The sequence below is a fragment of the Lepisma saccharinum genome, chromosome 24 (assembly GCF_977018435.1).
Source record: "Lepisma saccharinum chromosome 24, izLepSacc3.1, whole genome shotgun sequence".
In the NCBI taxonomy this organism is placed as follows: Eukaryota; Metazoa; Arthropoda; class Insecta; order Zygentoma; family Lepismatidae; genus Lepisma; species Lepisma saccharinum.
In genome coordinates this window covers 47806747-47828512 of record NC_139252.1, presented here as the reverse complement: position 1 = coordinate 47828512, position 21766 = coordinate 47806747, and the positions used below count along the sequence as shown (strand labels likewise).

Genomic DNA, 21766 nt, shown 5'->3' with positions numbered 1-21766 from the left:
GCAGCTGAGTTGTTGTGTTTAGAGAAAACTGTGGGTGTTAAATTCGCCTCGATATAAACAATGACCCTTCATTATTCTGGGCGTTCTCGAACTCTGGGTCAACTTGACTTCAGCGTTTTCATAGCAAAGCCGATGTAAAATTATTCGCTTATCGTTCACTCGTGCGCCACAAAGAACAGTTTGTGAAATGATTAAATACAGCTCTTTCGTGTAATAGTGTGTGTTCTTTTTATTTTAAATAATGTCACTCTCAAAACCTAGCACCAGTAGTACAAGCACCAAGGGTGCAAAATCTAATCATTAACCTCCAGGAGAGTGACTCGGAAATGAGTGACACGGAGACCGAGGAAGACGACGAGAGCGGTGATGAATAAATACCTTCAAGCTTCTTTCAGGTATGGGTTTCTCGTATATGCTACAGTGATAATGATATTATAATCCTGTGTAGAAATATTCGCTATATTATTTCACTGTACTCATATATACTGTGCATGCATTATCAAAATAATGGAATGATCGAATTTTCTGTCCTTCCCTTGCGCTAGCAGTTAGTTTGGCAACAGCGCAGTAGCACTGGCTGGGTATTGGCCGAACTCATGTTCCTTCTAAAAGCGCGCGCCGTATAGTGACACGTGACACCAACAGTGTTGCCAGTGTCCTGCGTAATATTGTGAAAACATCGATTTTTGGAACAGCCCATTTATTCCCGTCTGCAATGTTTTTGAAACTTCGTCAAAGTTCTTTTTCTGTCAAATTCATTAGATGGCCATCCAAATTGTTCGTTGGTATTGTGAAATGTTGCGATAATTTACCTCAATGGGTTCTGTGCATCAATACACACGATTTGCAAATATTTTTTTTTCCGCCTTTGGCAACACTTTGCTTATTTGTTATTAAAACATGCATGTTCTTACATATGTTTGTCTCTCTAAATTTTCCCAATATACAGGGCATTCTCTTGGCAGAAAGCGTTTCTTCTCATTCCGTTTCGCTATTCCGTTATACGGTCGAAAACACCGGGTTGCGTGACTTTTCGGACACTCCGTACAATGAAATAATTAATTGTGTAATTCAAGATGCATTACATGTAATCATCCAAGTCACAAATTTGAAGGATATAAACAGGTTTTCCCTTAGTACAAGCATAACGTACCCTCTGTTTACACTAAAGGCACTGAACCCACTTCTCTCGAGATTTAGAATTGGAAAATGGTTCCGTACGTACACACAAGTCAGAAACAATCATCATCATTATCAGTATTTTCCCTCTTTTCACATAAATGTCTGTAATTTGACAGCTGTCACAATCAACCCCTTACTTTTGTCACATATGTACTTTTTCCCTTGTAAACCTTCAATCGCAACTTGCAGGTTTAAATTTACTTCAATCAAAACCTCTCGCATACTGACTATAAATAATAGAATTCTCAGGATATATTACCGCTGTTTGAGGCTATATTGAAAACTGTAGAGAAGAAATAATATTTACCACAAATTAGATAAAAAAAACACAAAAAGAAAACGCCCACCTAACTCTTCTCTGGGGAGAAGCACACAACTGGCAAAGAATGGATAAGAAATGCGCGTGCCAATAACCCACCAGTGTCAACAACAAAAGAATATCACTAATAGAACTGTGCTTGTCACAACCAGACCCCGTCTCCTGTACTTGATCAGTAGATGGCACTGATTCTCTTGACCATGTGAATGCTGGAAGATTGCGGGTGTAAATAAGGGGGGAGGGGGACAGATCATTTAGAATTCGAACAATGCTTTTTCGTGTTTGGAGGTTAACCGAACATCATTTACAATAAGTTTAAAACTGTGGGAGTCCTCTAACTCCATACCCCCTACACGCCTTCATGGCGTGGTGCAAAGCACAGGGGAGCACTTTTTTTTTTTTTTTTTTTTTTTAATATAATGCATTGCAAATGAACAAAAGTAATACAATAATTGTATAGTACAGCATTAGAATATTAGCAAGACATTTACAGGATGAACGTCACGTGGGTATAATAGAATACTGAGGACTATTCGTACAACAGATTAAATATTGCTTGCCCGAAAAGCAACGATTCAGTTTTCCAGAATCGCTACGACGTTTATTACCTGGAAGTGCCTCGTTGTTTGTATGTTTCCAGAAATTTGTTGCACTTTATTCCGATGAAAATCACTATTGTCACGGAGGCGCATAGCATGAGAATGGAGCATAATGAAAAAATTAATTCGTTATTACGGTACACATGAGATAAATAATTGCTATTCCGTGCTTCGGAATCGAATGCTCAGTGCAGGGTTGCAACATTAGAGTTCAGCGATAAAGCCGTCGGGCAGATAATGGGCGGAAATTGACGAGAACCGCGCTTGTTAACAGTTTGTAGGTTGATCTGAATTGTTGCCAGTTCCTGTTACTGATAACATCGGAGGAAGCGTTCGAAATTTCAGCGAAAGCGAATTTCGCTGGCAAGGGAGATATGACGGCTAAATGTGATTAATTTAGGAACGATTTTTGTGCCGCTTGTTACAATTAAATGACAAATCCGGAGAATTGGCATACGTTTGTGGAAGATGTCCCTTGTGAATTGCAAATTAGCTGACGACTCTGGTTTTGAACCCGCGCTGCAAATTTACACATTGCAAGCACTCTTTTATGCAACCGTATCACTGTTATAAGTTGGCTTGCTAATTTGCAGGATCATAAAGTTGCTTCTTCTCAATTCTAATAATCCAACTCAGTCTTTCTCTGTCAGGATTTAGTGTAAGAATGATGAAGGAAACAAATTTTGATTCTGTACGTAGTCTCATCCTTTCAAATGGGGATGCAAGGGGGGGGGGGCGACCTTTTGAGAAGGCACCCAAATGTCAATCTCACTTCCACCTAGTACACCCTGAACTGCATTTTGCATATTAACGAGGCTCTGACGCGTGCCTGCAGCCAGTATAATCCCTTGTAGAAATGTACAGTCCATTTGTTTCTGATTGTCCCTTCATTCACTTCGCAATTAGCCAAAAGTGACTGAAACGCGAACTAAAATAAATCAAATTATCCTTTCAAATGCTTACATTAAATTCATTCAAATCATTCATTTTCCCAGTAATAGAATATTGGTCTCCAATGTAGTCCTCTGCTCTCTAAAGTCAATTCCGCATTCCACTTTTTCCTAGCTATAGTTCGTTACAAGATTCCCTCATTACGCAACTTTTCGACAACACATCTCTTGTCCTTTCTAAATTTGCCGTCTCCTTCTCAGCGCCGTTTGCTGAATGATTTAAGTTATCTGTACAAAATTGTCAGTGGCAAAAATCCGCTCCAACACACTCCTTCAAGAATTCCACTTTCGAGTGCCTATATCCGCAACAATTAACACAAATCTATTTTACACAGAAAAACTTAGACTGGAAATACAAGAAAAAAGATTCTGCTTTGCCTCTGTGGAGGAGTGGTTATCACAGAGCTCTACCACGCCAGGGTTCCTGGGATAGAATCCTGGCCTGGGCATGACTGTTCTTAGGCTAAGTGTCCCTTTATCAATTTCATCATATCATCACTTCTAGATTAGCCAAAAGTGACAGAAAAGCGAAGTAAAATAAACAAAATCAATCAATCAAAATGATTTTCTCTTCTGCAGACTTCCCACAAAATATAATGACCTCTCATCAAGTGTTGATATATTTTCATCTGAATATGCCCTTCGGTCTTCCACCAGAATAAATGCTGCTAAATAATTTCAAATAGTGCCATCTTTGACTTACTTTTGTTAATCATTCTGTGGTTGCTTTCGTTGTTGACGACTTTAGCGTAAAATGGCCATTTGCGCCGTGTCCAAAATTTTCTCAGTTGACTAAATCATTCCTCTTTTTTAGCCAACAATAATAAATAATTAAAAGTTAATTACATCTTGATAATAACTTTGATACATGTGTCTAGTGGGGATAATCTCCAGCATCCTGCTTATCAAAGATTTTACCTATTTTTCCTGAAGCGGTCTCTTCAGGCATTATCTAAAGCCACTATTAATTGAATAAATGAATAAACAGCGCCATTAAATATACGCTTGAAATATATATGACTGGTTTTATCATAGCAATGATACAGCAGTTTTCATTACATACCGTACCTCCTGTTCGAAACACGTTCGAACTTGTAGAATTGCTCTTGAATGCGTCGTGGTTCGTTCGAGGATTTAACAGCTGGCGTGATCAGTGCTCGATTCAAAAAATGGGGTCTCCCTTATCCCACAACGCGCTACCAAGCTTGCGTTCTGACGTCACTGAGTTGGTGTTTTAAGTCCACTTTATGCACAGTAAGGCTAATCGGGACTGGACCTACAGTTTAAAGTGGGATCCGAACCACTTGTGCCTCCACCGGGTATCGAACCCGGGACCCCTTGATTTCAAGGCGGCGACGCTACCACTGCTCCATCGGGGAGGCCCTGACGTCACTGAATAGTACGTTCATTGTTAGGCTTAATGCCTAAGTGTTAGGTTAGGCTTGATTCTCTTAGCCTAAATAATACATTTGCAGTGTATTTATGCTAAGATAACTAAACCTAACAGCCTAGACATTACGAGACTGCAGTGGCGCCGATTGGGTTCAAAAACTAGGGGGGGGAAAGGTGCCAAAACTGAGGGGGAGGACAGTCTACATTCCCTTGTTAGATAAAGTTTAGCATAGTGCGCGGGCAAAAGTGGCAAGAAGTAGGGGGGCAACTGCCCCCCTCGCCCCCCCCCCCCCAATAATCGCCGCCACTGCACGCCTGATGTCAGAACACAAAGTTAGTAGCGCGTTGTGCGATAAAGGAGACCCCTTAAAATGACGATGCAATCAAATTTTCTCCACTAGTGGCGCTGATGTTAGACTTTCAGCGTCTCTATTAATACTCTAGCTCGTTGGAAATACCAGTATTTCATCACGAAGAATGCAAAAAGGACGTATTTCTTTAACAAATGAAAGCACTCTTTTGGTGGCGAGTGTTTGACGCGATAAAGAAGAAAAGAACAAGGTCTAACGAAGACTTGTGCTGCCGAAATGCGAACAAGCCAAGCGGATTAACTATAAACAATATCAGGAAATAGAGCAGTGGCATTTGGCGCTGAAAACTGAGTTTCTTTAACGTGTTGAAGGCAGTAACGAGCTCTCTTGTCGTATCCAAGCCTTCCGCTATATATCACAATAAATGCTCATTCAACACGCCCGCAATTAAAGTCTTAAATTTGTGGGTTGGTTATAAAAGTGACTTTCTGGAGAAAAAGCAAAGGCTTTCACCGTCCATTGAGCACAGATGTTCCTTTGTTCTTCTTTCTGCTTGAACAGCAGGCAGCTTTCAATTGTTTTAAACAAAAACTTTCTACGATTTCTGATATTTGTCTTAGTTTCTTTCATCGACGAGAAAACAGTTTGTGACGTAACTGAGCGACTTTCTGAAGTCCAAACGAAGGTTTAGCTAGGAGTAAGCCATTTAGCAAAATTATTATGATGAGTCTGTGAAATAAATGTCTGCTTTGTGTAGGGGGGTTCCAGTCATTTCTTAATTCAGGCATAAATAATAGATGCTACATTGAGTAAGGACATATGTAATTTGGGGGATAAATACATATTATTATTATTAGCATTAACTAAAAAAAAAACTTGGAATTTAAAGTACAACGTGCGATTCGTTCACTTCTTGATTCTGATTAGATTGATTTGGTTCATTTTACTTCGCTTTTCTGCCACTTTTGGCTAATCGCGAAGATGAGGATGAGTGATGGTATGATTAAATTAATGACAGGACACTCACAAAAAATACCCATGTCTAGGCCGGGATTTGAACCCGGGTCCCATGGCGTCGTTGTGCCCTGTGCTTACTACTTGAAGTCGACTCATTCATTTCTTGATGCAAATATCTTTCCCGAACATTCAGTCTTTCACCTTTGGCGACGGTCGTCAAAGTTACATCCAGGTATTGGTTACATCAGACATTTAACACAATATAGTTGCTATCGCCATGAAGCTTCCGTAGTGCCTTGAAGGAGAAGTTTCGTATTTCTGGGAGCAGAGGCGACGTTTTTTTTTCCTGCACTATGCTAAACCTTATCTACTAAGAGAAAGTAAACTGTCCTTCCCCCCCAGTTTTGAAATCCAATCACCGCCACTGACTGGGAAAAACAGTAAAGACAATACATAATAAGAATTATTAAAGATTTTCATGACACTCTATACTTGTTACATAAAATTTTACATATCATCTTTAACGAATGCTTAAGGTATTACTATTTCTTGATAATTATCAGCGGGCATACTGTCAGTTGGACAATAGTACAATTGTGTTGCCAGCGATTGCACTGATAACGAGAATGCTCCTTTCTTCATGAACAAATTTCACAACCCTGTTGAAATACTTATTTTACAAATGCAACTGTTATACTGCTGCGTACCATAAAATCGTTACGAGCGATTGATTGCATAATCATCTGGAAGAGTTGTAACTGGATGATTTTCCTTGTACTGTAAATTTAGACCTAAGGCAGTGTTCCGTAACGTCGTAAACAGTGAGAGCTTCAATCTATTATCGCTGTAATTTGAAACGTGACAATCGTCAGGCTGTCTTTTCTTATGGTCCACCTGACGGAAATTAGGGAATGGGAGTCTAGTCGTGGTTGGCGGATATTGCCCGATATTTTAAACTGTTTTCGAAACGAGGAAATTAATATTTCTTCTGCAGACGTTACCTCTGGCGAAACACGCTATTTTCGTGCAACTGATGTAGGCGTATGTGAAATCTTTTCATATTGTGGAAGAAGTGTGAGTTGATAAAAGTCTTTCTACAACTTTCGAGGAAAATTCTGAAAATAAATTAGCTTGGACGATTGCATAATTTCGGAATACGTTTGTAATATTTCAGTCTCAAAAGAGGCACTTAGAGACAACATTAGGTGGATTCATCCTTTTTTTTTTCCTTTTATTTCGGACCTAACAGCCTTCAAGCAGTTTTTTGTCCATTATACATTTTGTCCATACGTAAAAAATTAAGTGCTTTACATTAAAAATACCATATGCCCCCCCCCCCCTATTTCACAGGCATTGGATTTAAAAGTAAAAACGTTTCCCTTTACAATTAATTGTACGTTACACTTTCTTAAGAGTGTTGACAAAGAATAACCCATCCGAACATCTTGATTGACCACCAAACTTCACAAATTGTCGCCCGCTCCCATACCAGTGGGCGTCCAGCCTTAGATCCATTCTTAACACCGGAATGTTTTTTTCGGGCTATCGTCCAAGTGAGTGCTTCCAATCTTTCGAGAGCTAATGCCACTCTCATCTTCAGGGTAGAAGGGTCACTTGTACCCTGAAAATGAGTTATTTTATCTCTCGAAAAGTTTAAAACCTCTCCAGAACTCACCTGGTCGATAGTCCGACAGAAACTATTCATCATTCGTTGCCAGAAAAGCTTCGACTTTACCGTAAACAAACTTTGGAAAATGAACTTGTCGCGGTTGATCCACGGGAGAGAGATTAGTTTTACGATTCAATCTAGCACTTATGTCTGTGTCAAAATAATTACATAATATCAACAAGATTATGCGTTCTGTGTTCAAGACTAATTTCTCTTTTCTGGTTTATTTTTACGTTTAATCATTGATACTTTCCTAGACAGCATTTGTTTCAATGTTTACAAAATGCTCTGTGTGTGTTTCAGTTATAAGCAAGATCTACGTAGATATGGTTCTTTGATTATGTCATAACTTCCTTTATTACACAGCACTGATAGTCTTTTGTTACAGTATCTACACACTATAGTCAACGTGATGCAACCCGTAGTTGAGCATGGGAATAATGTAGAAGCACTTTGTATGCGCCTGTTTCTATTTGCACTGATCTTATATCGACGTATTTCCTTCATTTTTAGGTTGTCATACTTTTTTTTTGTCTTTCCTTTCTTCTTTTTTGCTCTTGTGTTTTGTGTTGTATGTAGCATGCTTAGTTTTGCTTTTGTTTTCCTTACAGACTGGATGCAGGAAGGAATGGATTTTTTGGTTGATGGACTGAATCTTAGTAAAGCAGGGAAAAAGAAACTCGAAAAACTCACGAAAATCAACATCCATTTACACGGTAAGCGAATTATCATTACTACTGCGCTTGTGTACTGGATATACTTATGAAATTATCAAATGTTGATATTAGATTTGCAGCTTTATCGCATATTGCTGTTTTTGTCCCAACATACTAGATCTGATAAACTGGTATAATGAACACAAGTTGTATAGTGTAAGATTAAGGGCATATAGATGCGCATTTATTTCATTTCTGTTGAAATCTGCTTGAATATTGAAAAAAGTGAAGACAGAGTGAAGCAACCTCATTTGTTGCAGCGCAGTTCAATACGAAACGTGACCTACCTAATCTATCGAAGTAGGCATATAATAGCTTAAGCAAACAAAACTTAACCTTCTTAACCTATTTACACGCTAATTTCTGATATTATATGCCTATGTGGAAAGGTTAGGCAGGTCAGGTTTGGTGCTATTAGCATATATCCCCCAAGTTGCTACAAGGCTGTAGCTAACCGCTCTTCAGTTCAATCGATTAGTTCCAAGATCTGACACATGAGCGTGGTAGGCAAGGACGTATTTAGGGGTGGGGACGTCCGGATCCCCAAGAAAGACTTATCAAGTACAAAAATTAAATAATGAAAATATACTTCTTTAGCATTTGTTGTGTAATCGAGGGTTGTTTAGTTCCGCCAAATTTACTGAAAGCCAAGGATTAGAGTAGGGTCATAGGACAGCACCTGAGAAGATTTATACTCATTACAAGGGCTAGGATTTTTATGACCTAAAATTCACCAAAATATGCAAAATAAAATATGCTCTTATGACCATAAAATTTTACAAAATATGCACTATAATTTGAAAAATATGCCCCTATAACTAGACTGTTTCAAACATCAATATATAACTTATGCTGAAATATTTTCATATACATACTATTTTTAGTTCACTTTATGGACCCTCATGAGTTGAAATGCACAATGAATACTTTCTGTAATTTTTCAATTAAAAATGAAAAATATTTTGATGCAGTCACCCCCCCCCCTCCAAAAAAAATGTGAGAAAATGGGAGTAAGAACGAATCCACTTGGAAAATGACTGTATATTTCTTGAAAAAGCAAAAATGTGCTGAATATGACAGAAAATCCATCAAAATATGCTTTATCACGTAGAAATGGCTAAATATGCCCTTAAAAAGCACCTTAATTCAATTAGTTTCTTCACAATATGAATTTCTATATATTTAGGGAACATATCACCCTTACCAAAAAAATATGCTAAGTCATAAAAATCCTGCTCATTACTACTTATACGTAATAATATGAATCAAATATTAATCTGAAACTTTACTTTTCGTCAACTGGATCTAACGTCCTTTTGTGTTATTCAATAAATATTCAATTTTTTAGCTTTTTGACATTAATTTCGTTGCCAGGACAGCCGTTTTTATGCAAATTTTAGACACATAAGCTTGATAATGAATACGTGCCGTTATATATATATTCTTATACAGTCTTTTTACCTATCCATGTAATAATAATAGTACAATATTAAATTACATATCATTACATATAAATTATATTAACGTATTAATTTAAACATTTATATTATTATTATTATTTCTGAAACACTTAGTTCGGACCCCCTCATATATATTTCTAAATTCGTGCTTGGTGATAAGTCCTTGATTTTACCACACGCACCGCGATAGTCAAAGTTCCAACGCGCATGAATTTTGTGATGGGCGTTGCTGCAGAATCACACTGGACCAATCTTTCCGCGGAGGCTTCACAAAAGGGAAGGAAGTCGGTCATTGTCATCGATAAGGTTGACTTGCTGCTCCCACTTCCTGTCCTCATCTCGTGAAATGGCGGCATGGTTCGTTAGTCCCTCCAGCCGGCAAACGTGATGTGCAAAATTAAAACAAGAAATAGGCCTCGTAGGGTTCGTTTTCTTTTCTTTTTGTAGGAGACGGACGATAAGTTTTGTCCCATTAACTAATTTTCCACTCGGCTGAGAACGCTTCACCTGGTTTAGCAATTCATTATTTTTAATATTTCGTGTATGTGGTAATGAAGAGAGTAGGGATTGGAAGTATGAAAATGTAACGTACCGAAATAAAGTAACAGAGATTTGATTCATTTTCAAAAGACATTTTACCATAATATTCAAGAGTGACGTCAGTAAAAAATTGAAGGGATGGCACAGTGACAGGGTGGGATAGATAAAAATTCTCAGAAGTGCCAATATTCTATATCATATTTATATTGATAGTCAAAATAATTTTCCTCAAAACTTTGGCAAAGAGAACAACAGTTGGTGGTCCTGTAATCGTCACTGATATTCAATAAAGGATGCATAAGGGGCTGGAAGAGTCATCTCACCCTACTCGGAGATGCATTTTTTAATAGTGAAAATAATTTTCATGATATTTGTGTAATTAATGTAAGTAGATATATTTTACAGAACCGTCGATTTAGGGACTAAGGCTATTCTGTCTCAGATCACCTCTATGTGTATTGGTGGAAAGGGGCTTTAATCTATACTACATACATACTCATATTGTTCTAATTAATGAATTGGCTGTGAGTTGAGTAAAAATGAGTGTTGAGGTGTTTGTGGCCGATGAGTGAAGTGATAAAATTGAAAATGATATACACTTATACAGTAAAACATTACTCTTATAAATAGGGCTAGGATTTTGATGCAAATGCATATTTTTTTTGGTAAGGCAGAAACATTGCATAAGTACGTAGATAGAAATGTGTTTTACACGTAAGTGAATTAATTGGGATGCCTTTGTTAGGTCATTTTTTAAACTTTTTAAACAGTTTGTCATTTTTCGGCCTTTTAAAAGTCATTTTATGTATTTTTCTACATTTTGGTGAAAGAAGGGGCATTTTACATGCAAATGTAACCCTTTGAAGGAGAGAGGTTCCCGACTCTCGTCTTATTGCCTTCAGCGCAGTTCTGAATGACTGTGTTTGAAGAAACAAAGAATTTCTGTGCAGTATTGTTGACCCAAGCTGTTGTGTAACAATTCAGCCCAAACAGTGTGATTTCCCCCTCTATCAGTAAATACATTGTCGCCAGATGGATTATTGTTAAAAAACAAGAGGTACAAAGTTTTGTGCTCTATATTGGACATTTTGTCAGGGAAGCAATTTGCACTCATGGAATTGTTCATTCCAAGTACGCTCCTCTTGTGTCGGTGGAAGTCGAGAGAAATTTTTCCAAGGCTCTCTTGTCCGAAAACCGAGAATCATTCACTTTTGTAGGGTGACCAGATATTTGTTGACCAAAAAAAATAGTCTATAGGTTGAAGGTGCGCATGCAAAAAACATAAAAAGAAAACGAAAATAAGGGTGGCTATTTGTTATTGCTTCTATTATAGCCCCTATAAAATAGGCCTACACTCTACAGATTCAAATTACTTATTGGTCTAATGTAATTAGCTAATTACAAATACTTAATCACCAATGGCACCATCGTTCATACTTCTGGGATGATTTTGCTTTCTTGAGTATGTTTAAATCGAGCTTTATTGCCAGTCCAAACTCTTCACAGGTCATGCCCACATTGAATTTCACTTTCATTTTTTGTTCGAGTGTTGACACCAGGAGTGTACTTTTTTCCTCTCGCCAATAAGTTTTAATAACAGTGAAGAGTCTTTCACAACCAACATTTGTACCAGACACGGTAAACAAGAATTTTATAAGAGGCGCAATCACTTTAAAGTTGACCCAGCCTGTACTAAATCTTTGCGCACTGACCTCCACTTACCCATCATTGATTTTTTTCTTTCCCGCCAATCTTCAAGATGTTTTTCAACGGCTTTTGAAATTGCACAGTAAGTTTCAAAAATATCATTATCGGTATCGGCCGATACCCGTGGTATCGGTATCGGAAAGTATCGGTTGGAATTCAGCTACCGATACCAGCCGATACTTTCCGGCATTTTGGTCTTTCACGGGGTCCGAAAAAATCCCGCGCGACTTCTTGACAGTCTAATTATCCTGGAAATTATGCAAAATTAAAACTTCCTTTTTATTTTACACTAATTTTGCACGAAAAACTATATTTTGTGACTACATAATATCTATTTATATTCTGATGCAATTCTTGAATATTCTAAAGCAAATTTCTTGGTATGTTGCTGCATATAATTGGAGGAGAATATTTACACACCAATATTGATCGATATTTTGAACAAATTTTACTTATTGCAATTTTCAAGTATCGGCATCGGTGGGAATCGGTAAGAGTATCGGCATCGGTTCAAAGTGGTATCGGCTCAGCCCTAATCATTATTATTAAATTCCAATGAATTTGAAATATGTTTTGCTTGTTGATGGAATTTGAAAATGACACTTGAAATTGTTCATAGGAAATTCTTGAGTCAAGGAGTAAATACTTCAGTTTGTTGACATCTCGCCGTTTTCCGTTCTGTGGATTTTAAGGCATTTTTACGCGTAAAATAATGAATGAAATTAAATAGCAAGGAAAAGAGTATATTTGGGGATTTTTGCAAATTGAAAAGAGTATAGAGTATATGAACCTCTAAAAGAGTATGTCTGGTCACCCTAACTTTTGAAAATTTTCATATGATTTTCGTTGTGTACTGCAACTCGGTACTTAAAGTGTAAAAGATGAAAAAAGTGAACTTTCTTACTTGTACTACCACCATACGCAATGAGCATGTGATAGATACCGTAACGTTGATTTGTAACTTGAATTTCTCTTGGTAGTTTATAAATTTGTTCTACAAATCTTTCAGAATTTTTAGGTCATTTTTCTAAGTTTATAGGGCATTTTCTTGCATGTATTAGGTCATAAATGCATTTTTTAAATGTCATTTTCTTGCATGTATTAGGTCATAAATGCATTTTTAAATGTCATTTACTTGCATGTATTAGGTCATAAATGCATTTTTAAATGTCATTTTCTTGCATGTATTAGGTCATAAATGCATTTTTAAATGTCATTTTCTTGCATGTATTAGGTCATAAATGCATTTTTAAATGTCATTTTCTTGCATGTATTAGGTCATAAATGGATTTTTAAATGTCATTTTCTTGCATGTATTAGGTCATAAATGCATTTTTAAATGTCATTTTCTTGCATGTATTAGGTCATAAATGCATTTTGTTAAATGTCATTTTCTTGCATGTATTAGGTCATAAATGCATTTTGTTAAATGTCATTTTCTTGCATGTATTAGGTCATAAATGCATTTTGTTAAATGTCATTTTTTGGCAATTTTAAGGTCATCAAAATCCTAGCCCTACTTATAAATATACGTATATTTAGTGACTATTTAGTGACACGTAACTATGTTGATTTACTACTACAAAATGTCTGAAAAATGTTGCAGTTTTTAAAGAAGCCCCTTCCGGCCCGCCACCTACAGGCAGGCTTGAGTGTTTTCCCCCATTGTTCATCCGTTCAAAGGGTTACGTCCCTCTCTTCGGTAAGTGCTAGTTACTATGTTTGTCGGATGATAGGATAGTTTAGTTTTGAGTGGTACATCTTTTCACTATAGGCTATAGGCTCTTATCATGTTATGAAAGACACCACACTTATTTGAATTAGGATTGGCAGTAGTGTGTTACCGAGACGAGATTTGGTACAGATTTGTACATTTTGTAAAGTAAGAGAAGCAAAGAACAGCTTCCGAAAGATAGAAAACAAGTGAAAAACTTGCTGTACGAAAGATCTACAAATAATTACGAATAAATTATTATTTCCCTGCAGATTTTATTCTTCTCTTCTTTGTTTACCCTGTGCCTTCGTATTTACAGAAGGGGACTGTGGAGCTTCTTTTGAATATAATTTCCTAGAGCTGGAGCGGAAGAAGGGTCATTAAAAAAACTTATTAGATAATAAAATTTTCATAAGTCCCAGTCTTAGAACTTTGCTTCGCATTGTGTTGTTCAGTTCAATATCAGAAGTTAGCCAGGGAGAGAAGTTAATAAAACATTTCTTGAGACATACGAAACAATTTAATGATCATCTGTGTGTTCCTCAAAAGATCAGGAAACAGATTGTGATGACATCCTAATTAAGCTCTTTTAGTGTTAAGGCTCGATTTCGCGATTACGTAAGTCTATTAAATTATTGATAATATCTAGATAACAGTGAATGCAAACTACACGAAAATTGCTGCGCACTCGAAATTAAGTGTTGCCCACACCTACTTGGCAAATATCAGAAAAATGTCTTGGCCGCCATGTTGGATCCAAGTACATGGTGGGGCCAACAATACTCTAGAATGAATTAATTCTAAGCGTATGTAATTTTTCATATTTTGGAATATGAAAGAGATTTTTCGAATGGAAAGGAAAATTTTTAAAAAATCGCCCTTACGGTTGCCAAACGTCCAGTCCAGCCTTAACCTCATACACCCACGGTCTCCTCTCTATCTTCACCTCTTCCTGTGCTAACACTCCAAGTATAAAAACAAATTCATAATCAGAGTTACTATCAAGATTCTTTACTCATGTTGCCTGTTTCCAAAGCTACATTCAGCTGCTTTCGCGTTCCGAATCCAAAAACGCATCTTCCGTAGCTCGAATTTCGCTTCGCTTCGCCTCCACTTCAGTGGGCGCGCTGCGTGATACGGCCACCAGAGTCCGCTTCTGCTTGGAAGAACCGTGAAAGCACGGAGCACAGATGGAAACTTATGGACGTTACAACGCGTGTCCACGGTTCCATACTTGCAACACACGGAGTCAAGTTCATCAGATTTAGTGTGCCCATTACATACCTATCTAACAACGTCTATTTTTATGATCATTTATATCTTTCTTTATATGGTTTCGGATGGCCCCCTATATAGGCCCTCTATATAGTCCCAGGCAGCTTTCCGCAACGTGGACTCTCGAATTGGAATGCTGAATGTGAGCACAGATCATAATATAGCCCCTGGTGTGAGTGCCTGCATGTCAACGCTCAGGACTGAACGAACTTCCTCCAGGTGTCTTTAATGTACTGAAGGACCTGTTGTAGCGTTCGAATGATACCTTTTCTTGGTTAGCTTTAGCATTGTTGCTTTTGTGCCTTGGTTCGTTGCACGTCATTTTTCAGCCTCTGTAGATTAATCGCCACAAAGAGGGAACATGGGGAGGTCAGGTCAGTTGCTAGTGTTACGAGCACTCTCGCTACCATAAATTTAGAGATTTGAACTTGTAATTTTCACAATAAACGTATATCTTAGAGAACTGAATCGGTATTGCATTTCAGAGAAATCGGTTGCGTGTGCGTTTGGGGGGGGGGAGGTATATGATGTCTGGAACTCGAAAATTACATTATTTCACATTTTATATGTCCGCCATTTTGTGTCTAGCAGTTAGTAGAAAAGAGCATCGAGTCTAGATTTAAAAATCAAACTCTTCTGAATTATCACATCAAACTCTTAATCCTCGTCACCAAGTTTGTTATATTGTTCTTCTTACTTCCTAATTATTCATATTTCACTTTACACTTTTTTTTAGCGATTTGGAGCATTTAAATTAAAAAAAAAATATAAGAGTGCCAAAGAAAATATTCGGAATCACCTCACCAAATTTTTCGGAGAAAAAGTAGTTTGCCAGCGTTTCCTCTAAAATGCATCCATGCATTTTTACACCCACATTTCTCAGAATTTGTCCCAGCCTACTCAAGTTTCATGTACACCGCGAAGTCTTTCATGCTTATTTCCAAAGTGTGTGTTAGAGAAAATGTTGTATATAAGAACAGTAAATTTCCTTGTGACGATCGTTGTGAAGATAACAATTTTAAAAATATGACAAGGTTTAATAGTATGAGCTTCCACACACAATACAGTCATAAGAATAACGTCAGGAAAGAAAGAATACATTTATTTACCGCGTTTTACCTTTCACGTAATAATTCTGGTTGCCTTTCGCTTCACCATTCCCTGAAATTTCCCTCCGAAGAGGTAAAATTCGCACCAGCATCACTCAATCCATGTAATTTGACGAAATTATTCCTCCTCCGAGAATAACAGAGCGATGCAATCGCTATTACATTTTATGAATCCCCTCCTTAGTCATAAATTTTATGCTGGTTGTCATGCAATCCCGTGTTTTGTTGCTCTTCTACACCGAATTGTCAAAGTTTTAATGTCGGAGCTTGTCAAGTAGTAGGTACGCTTGATTTTTACGAGCTGCGTTAGCAAAGTGATGATTTTCCGGTTTCGTTCAGTGTTACCAAGCCATTTTCGGAAGATTCCCCTGCAATTGACCAGAAGTCCCTTTATCACAAAACTAGGAAAAAGTTTATGCACTCGCAAAATACAATATAAAATACACATTAGCGTTGTGTGCCTGCACTGCTCCAACACTTTTATTACCGTTACGCTTGTTTAAAGCCATGGTTTGGTGGTCAATGTACTATTTTTCAGTATTCGTTGCTTTAATCTTGCATTTGGTAACAGTGTTCACCCTCGCTCTCACACAACACCACCATAAAATGTAATCCTTTGCATTTAAAGCCATGGTTCAGTATTCGTTGCTTTAATCTTGCATTTGGTAACAGTGTTCACCCTCGCTCTCACACAACACCACCATAAAATGTAATCCTTTGCATTTCTCCTAAAACAGGATATGACGCGTGAAATTATGGTCATCGTCACCTTACCAAGTTGTATAAACAAAATACATATTTATCAGTTGCCCATAATAAGAAATAAACCCAATTCTTTATCCTCACCATGTTTTATTTTTCTCATTCGCGGACAAATGAAAGTTCCATTTAGTTCGAAACCCTAAAAATGGCGGCGCCACTGTAACAAAATTAAGCAGAGAAGCCATCTTAAAAGTCCTACACTCTTTCCTTCTACGGTGTAAGGTTTTGGTCACTATTATCTTGAGAATCAGTAAACAGAAAATGTTGTACATTTTCCTCAGCACTGGGAACGCATTTTTCTCGCGATCTATTGTTTGAGTTTCTAATTACTGCATTTGCTTCATGGAAAATAATTACGTTTCATCTATAAATTTTGTAATTTTCCTCTCCTTTCTGTTCAGGGCAACCCTGCTGCCAGCCAACGAGGTCACCACAGAACCTCGCTCGGCTAATGAACTTGGATGGGGAGGGGCAGAGGTCTCATGATTTCTGCCGGTGTTGCTCAGACACAGACGAAACGATCTTGACATTTTTGTGGCATGAAGCTGATATTTTTCAGATCTTTCACTACACAAAATAGCAGTGTATCTCGAGTAGTTTCGGGATTAACGATGAAACTTGGGAGTAACACTGTTGCCAGTCTTTTGGGCTCCCTCTATCCCCCCAGGGTATTATTTAAGATGACCATTTAAGAATCATATGTTGGGTCGATCTTATGATAATATTAATGAAAATTTATAAATTTGCAAAGTTAATTTAGGCCGACCTCCGTGCGGAGTGGTTAGCACAGCGCGCTACGTAGTCAGGGGTCCCGCATTCGAATCCCGGCCAGGGCATAGCTGTTCTTTGTGAGTGTTCCTTCATCAGTTTCACCATTTCATCACTTTCATCGCGATTAGCCAAAACTGGAAGAAAACATCTAATCAATTAAAAGTTAGAAAGTTTCAAAATATTATGAATTTTTAGCCTCTAATTATGGGGCCAAAAGTTAACTGAAACCCTCACGCGGTACTAAATAGAAAGTATTCATTTATGAATTACTGAAATAGATAAGAAACCAACGCAACGAGATATGCATGCCTTATCCGGGATACGAACCCATAACCCCTGGCTTTGCGAAATGCTACGCTACCCAATTTGCCACAGAGGTTTGGGAAACAAGAAGTATATCAACAGGGCTCGTAAAATTATTCGTAATATTCACAATGCTGAAAGCCATAATTTCATTTTTTGCCACTTTATTTTTAAAGTCAGTATGTTTTACTGCACCCCATTAAACAAGTGACGTCATTTGAAATTTTTGCGACTGGCGCCCTTCATTGGTCAAGGCTTAGGACGGTCTCTCGGCTTGTCCATAAACACTACCAGTGTCAGGAAGCTATGTAATATTTCCTGACTGGATTCCGTGCATGCCGTACATCACGCAGGGCTGATTAGTTTGTTACGTTGCTGGACGGAAATTCCATTCTCTGTTTCCTGCCGGAAGAGAGCGACTGTTGATAGTGTCTTCCTCGTCATTCACGATGACTCCGCTCAAACACGCTGCAGCGAACGTTTGTTCGGAATTGTAATTCGCAAAAGTACTTGCGAAGTGGGAAAATACCACTGTGCACATCAAGGGGCATTTTCCTATGTTTGGACACCGCTACACAGAATCTAGTCCCTAGGGGTGTAGAGCTCTCTCTTAGGAATGTGATGGTGTTTATTTAATAAAAAAAGAACACCACCAATAATGTAATTATTAGTACCAAACGCAGTAGCTCACGTTGAGGTATTTATTTCGTTGTTTAACATTGTTTTAAGTATTCAATTTTCTCAGACACACTTTCAACCTTTCCAACGACGATTTAGCAGGCATGTTGGGAGACGATGATAGTGTTTTAACTAATGTTTTGAACTTTTTGAAAAGTTCGGACCTTTTCCACTGTCTTCGAGGAAGTTTTTATTGCATACGTAACCTTTTTAATGTGTTGTGTAATATCCTGTGCAGGTCACTTTACAACCTGCACTTTGAACCTATCTCAAGGGGGGCTTTTTACACCCCTATTTTAACTCCGGTAAGGATTTTAGATAAGGGGACCCCCCCGCTCCGTATACATTGAAGAGTGCAAGATGGCCATGTGTGCCGAGGTACCCAAAATGTTTAACCTTTACTCGGCCAATGGGTCACATGTAACCCATAGAAAATATAGGCGTAGTCGGCCGATAGGTCACTGGTGACCCATCGTGCTGATTAAAAAGTTCATGTGCTTTTAGCACCTTCATACTTGTATGTGAGGTTGTAAACGCTGACAGATGTTCAGATAAAACTTTGAAATGTCATGTGAAAGAAAACCCACCCACCCAGTACCCCCTTCCCCGCCCGACTCCAAAGTTACGTATGAAAGGTGGCGCGAATTTTAAATGTGTACACTTATTTGACAAAAAATGTTATAACTCGTAGACTATTTGACCAATCTACTTCGGGTAACTTTTGTGTTGCAGTTAAAACATCAGGGCATGCAACCGTGCAGGTATCAAAATGCCAAAGGCAATAAAAGGGGTTGGATGGGCCGCGGTCCCTAACTTTCAATGAAAAAATCATAAAAATGGGGAGTTCGCCCCCTCTTCGCCCGCTATTTTTTGGAAGGGGAAGCAAACTTTAGCCTTATTTTCAAAGAATGGTCCTTTCTCAACCAAATGAAAGTCATTTCATGTTCCTGGGTGCATTACATTATAGAATATGTGAAAAACTCCCCATTTTGTATGATTTTTTTTTCATTGAAAGTTGGGGTCCGCGGCCCACTTAACCCCTCTTATTGGCTTTGGCATTTTAATTTCTGCACGTTTGCATGCCCTGATGTTCTAGCTGCAAAACAAAAGTTACGCGAAGTAGATTGCTCAAATAGCCTCCGAGATATAACTTTTTTTTTTTCTGAAATAAGTGTAAAATTTAAAAATCGGGCGCAAAGGCGGCGACCAGAGAGAGGTTACTGTCGAAAACCCGCTCGGCGGTCTAAAGGTTAACTGGTTTATTAATTCATGTTATTCTCTCCCGGAAGCGTAACTAACACGCTCTGGGCCTCCTCGTAACTTTCAGTTGTGCGCCCCTACTCGTTGAAGAAAAGAAGAAGAAAAGGCTTTCTGAAAAGAGACATTTGTTTCTCCAAACATCAACCTTAAATTCCAGTTTTGTAGATGAATTTTTCACCCTCCTACAAAACTTAGAAATATCATTACGCAGTTAGAACTCTACCACTATTGTTTAAAAAAGATGGGATTGACTTTTGTATTTTCACTTGTTGCACCTCTTGTAACGACCACATGTTCTTTTCTCATTTTCCGAAGCATTTGTGTCTACGTAGGTTCTTATGTCGGTGTCGTCGACAAACAGTTCATTTTCACTTAAGCCCCTATCACACGGAACTGGATTTCTAGTTGGAATGCCCTAGTTGGCGCTGAACTAACTTTCTAGGTAGCAATCATGGCCGCCTGGCTGACTGCTTGACTGGTTTGGAGGAATAGGACATGTTCTAATTGCTACTTGCTTTCCTCGACTGGATTCTGTGGAACAGCCAATCAGAGCAAAGTTTCGCCATGTGAAGATAATCTGTGAGTGCGCAAAGGAGCGTTTTTGGCTGTGGTTTCAGAGTGTTACTCCAGCAATGTATAACGTATACAGCATGAAAGGTGCGTTGAGTTATACCATCTATGCGGAGTGCACGGTGTTTACATTTGCAACAACTAAAATATGCTTCCATACGTGTACAGTAAACGTTGTAAAGTATGTATTTAAGGAGCGCCATTGTTTTGTACCTAATAACGTTTTATACGAAACGTTTTTCCTCTCGGTTGAATAGTTATCGGCTTTTAAAAATGTGAAGTGATACATTGTTTACATGTTACACGGCAGCCATTACAACTTCCCTCGTATGGAAACAAAAGTCTATCGACAAGTACGCTGATAAGTATCGTGTGAGGCCAAAACTAGCTAATGGGTAGCCAGTCCAGCGCCAACTAGGGCATACCTACTGGTCCAGTTCCGTGTGATGCGGGCTTTAGTTGGCAAAAATTTACAAGTTCTGTTTTAGGTAATCCATTGTTACCAGTGTCTCGTGTTTGTCCACACGCACGTAAATCACCACGACCAGTCCCACCACTGTTGATATTTTCAGTTGTATCACTGCTGCTACCAGGTTGAAAAAAGACATTCATCTTAGGATATTTCTTTGCTTCCTCTTCCTTCTTCGAAATTCAGCACCATTCGGACGTTTGGTTTTAAGCATTTCTCACTTCATTAACAATATAGCCCAGTAAATAAAGGGCTATAAATGAGGTCGAGCTCAAATAATTTATATAAAGCTAAAAATTTCAGGATTTGTTTTTCAAGTTATTTGGAATAACTTATTAAAAGTCGCGGAGAATCGCATGTGTGCGTCATCCACAAAATGGCGGACAAAGATGGCGGCCAGTCGATATGAGTACAGTTCGGAAATGATAAGTCGTAGTTCACATGTGTAAAATAATTTGAACTCTAAAAACACCTAACTTTAACTCTAACTGTAACAGTTTTGGATCCAATCACTTTTAAAGAATTTACATTCATTTAAACCTGAAAAATGTAGGAATTTTGGCTCTTACTCTGGCAGTTTATGTAAAAATTTCCTTATCGATTAAGAAATAGACGGTAAGAGTTGTAGTATTTTTAATGAGCTAATCATTACCTACAGTTTTAAATAAAGCTCGTTCAGATCGGATAAAAATTATCTCAGATATTTAATTTTGAAACAGGTTAGTGAAGATGAAATTCTAAGGGTTCACCAGTTACCTTACGGAATGCATCAGCAAATAGGCCATTGGCATTGTGATTGACATATGGGCTTTCTAGGGCTGGTGTTCGTCATAATCTAAATATAGATTCGTCTTCCAGTTGGCCATTTGTACAGGAACTTCCTTGGCAGAATGCACAGAACTTTGAACGCTAGAGATCAGCTTTCTTACACTCACATGTTGCTCGTTCACAATCCTTTCTCGCAGTCACTTTGCACTTACAGATCAAGTAACTTTAGTATTTCGGCTGGAGCTGGTGGTAGCTCTGTGGGTACTAGATTCAGCATACCCTCCC

The 21766-nt window shown here is 38.1% G+C and overlaps 1 protein-coding gene across 6 annotated transcripts in view; it reads left to right on the top strand.

Annotated features, from left to right (window-relative positions):
- wake (ankyrin repeat and fibronectin type III domain containing protein wide awake) overlaps positions 1-21766 on the top strand; it is a 727887-nt gene that overhangs the window by 653280 nt on the left and 52841 nt on the right. For 4 of the 6 annotated variants that reach the window (XM_083110521.1, XM_083110522.1, XM_083110520.1 and 1 more), the window contains exon 2: positions 7991-8095. The exons of 1 other annotated variant lie outside the window; for it this stretch is intronic. In XM_083110521.1, coding sequence (XP_082966647.1) covers positions 7991-8095 — 105 coding nt within the window. Of the gene's footprint in view, positions 1-7821; positions 7835-7990; positions 8096-21766 lie in introns of those variants that run through there. One more of the 6 variants, XM_083110525.1, reaches the window with a different exon arrangement.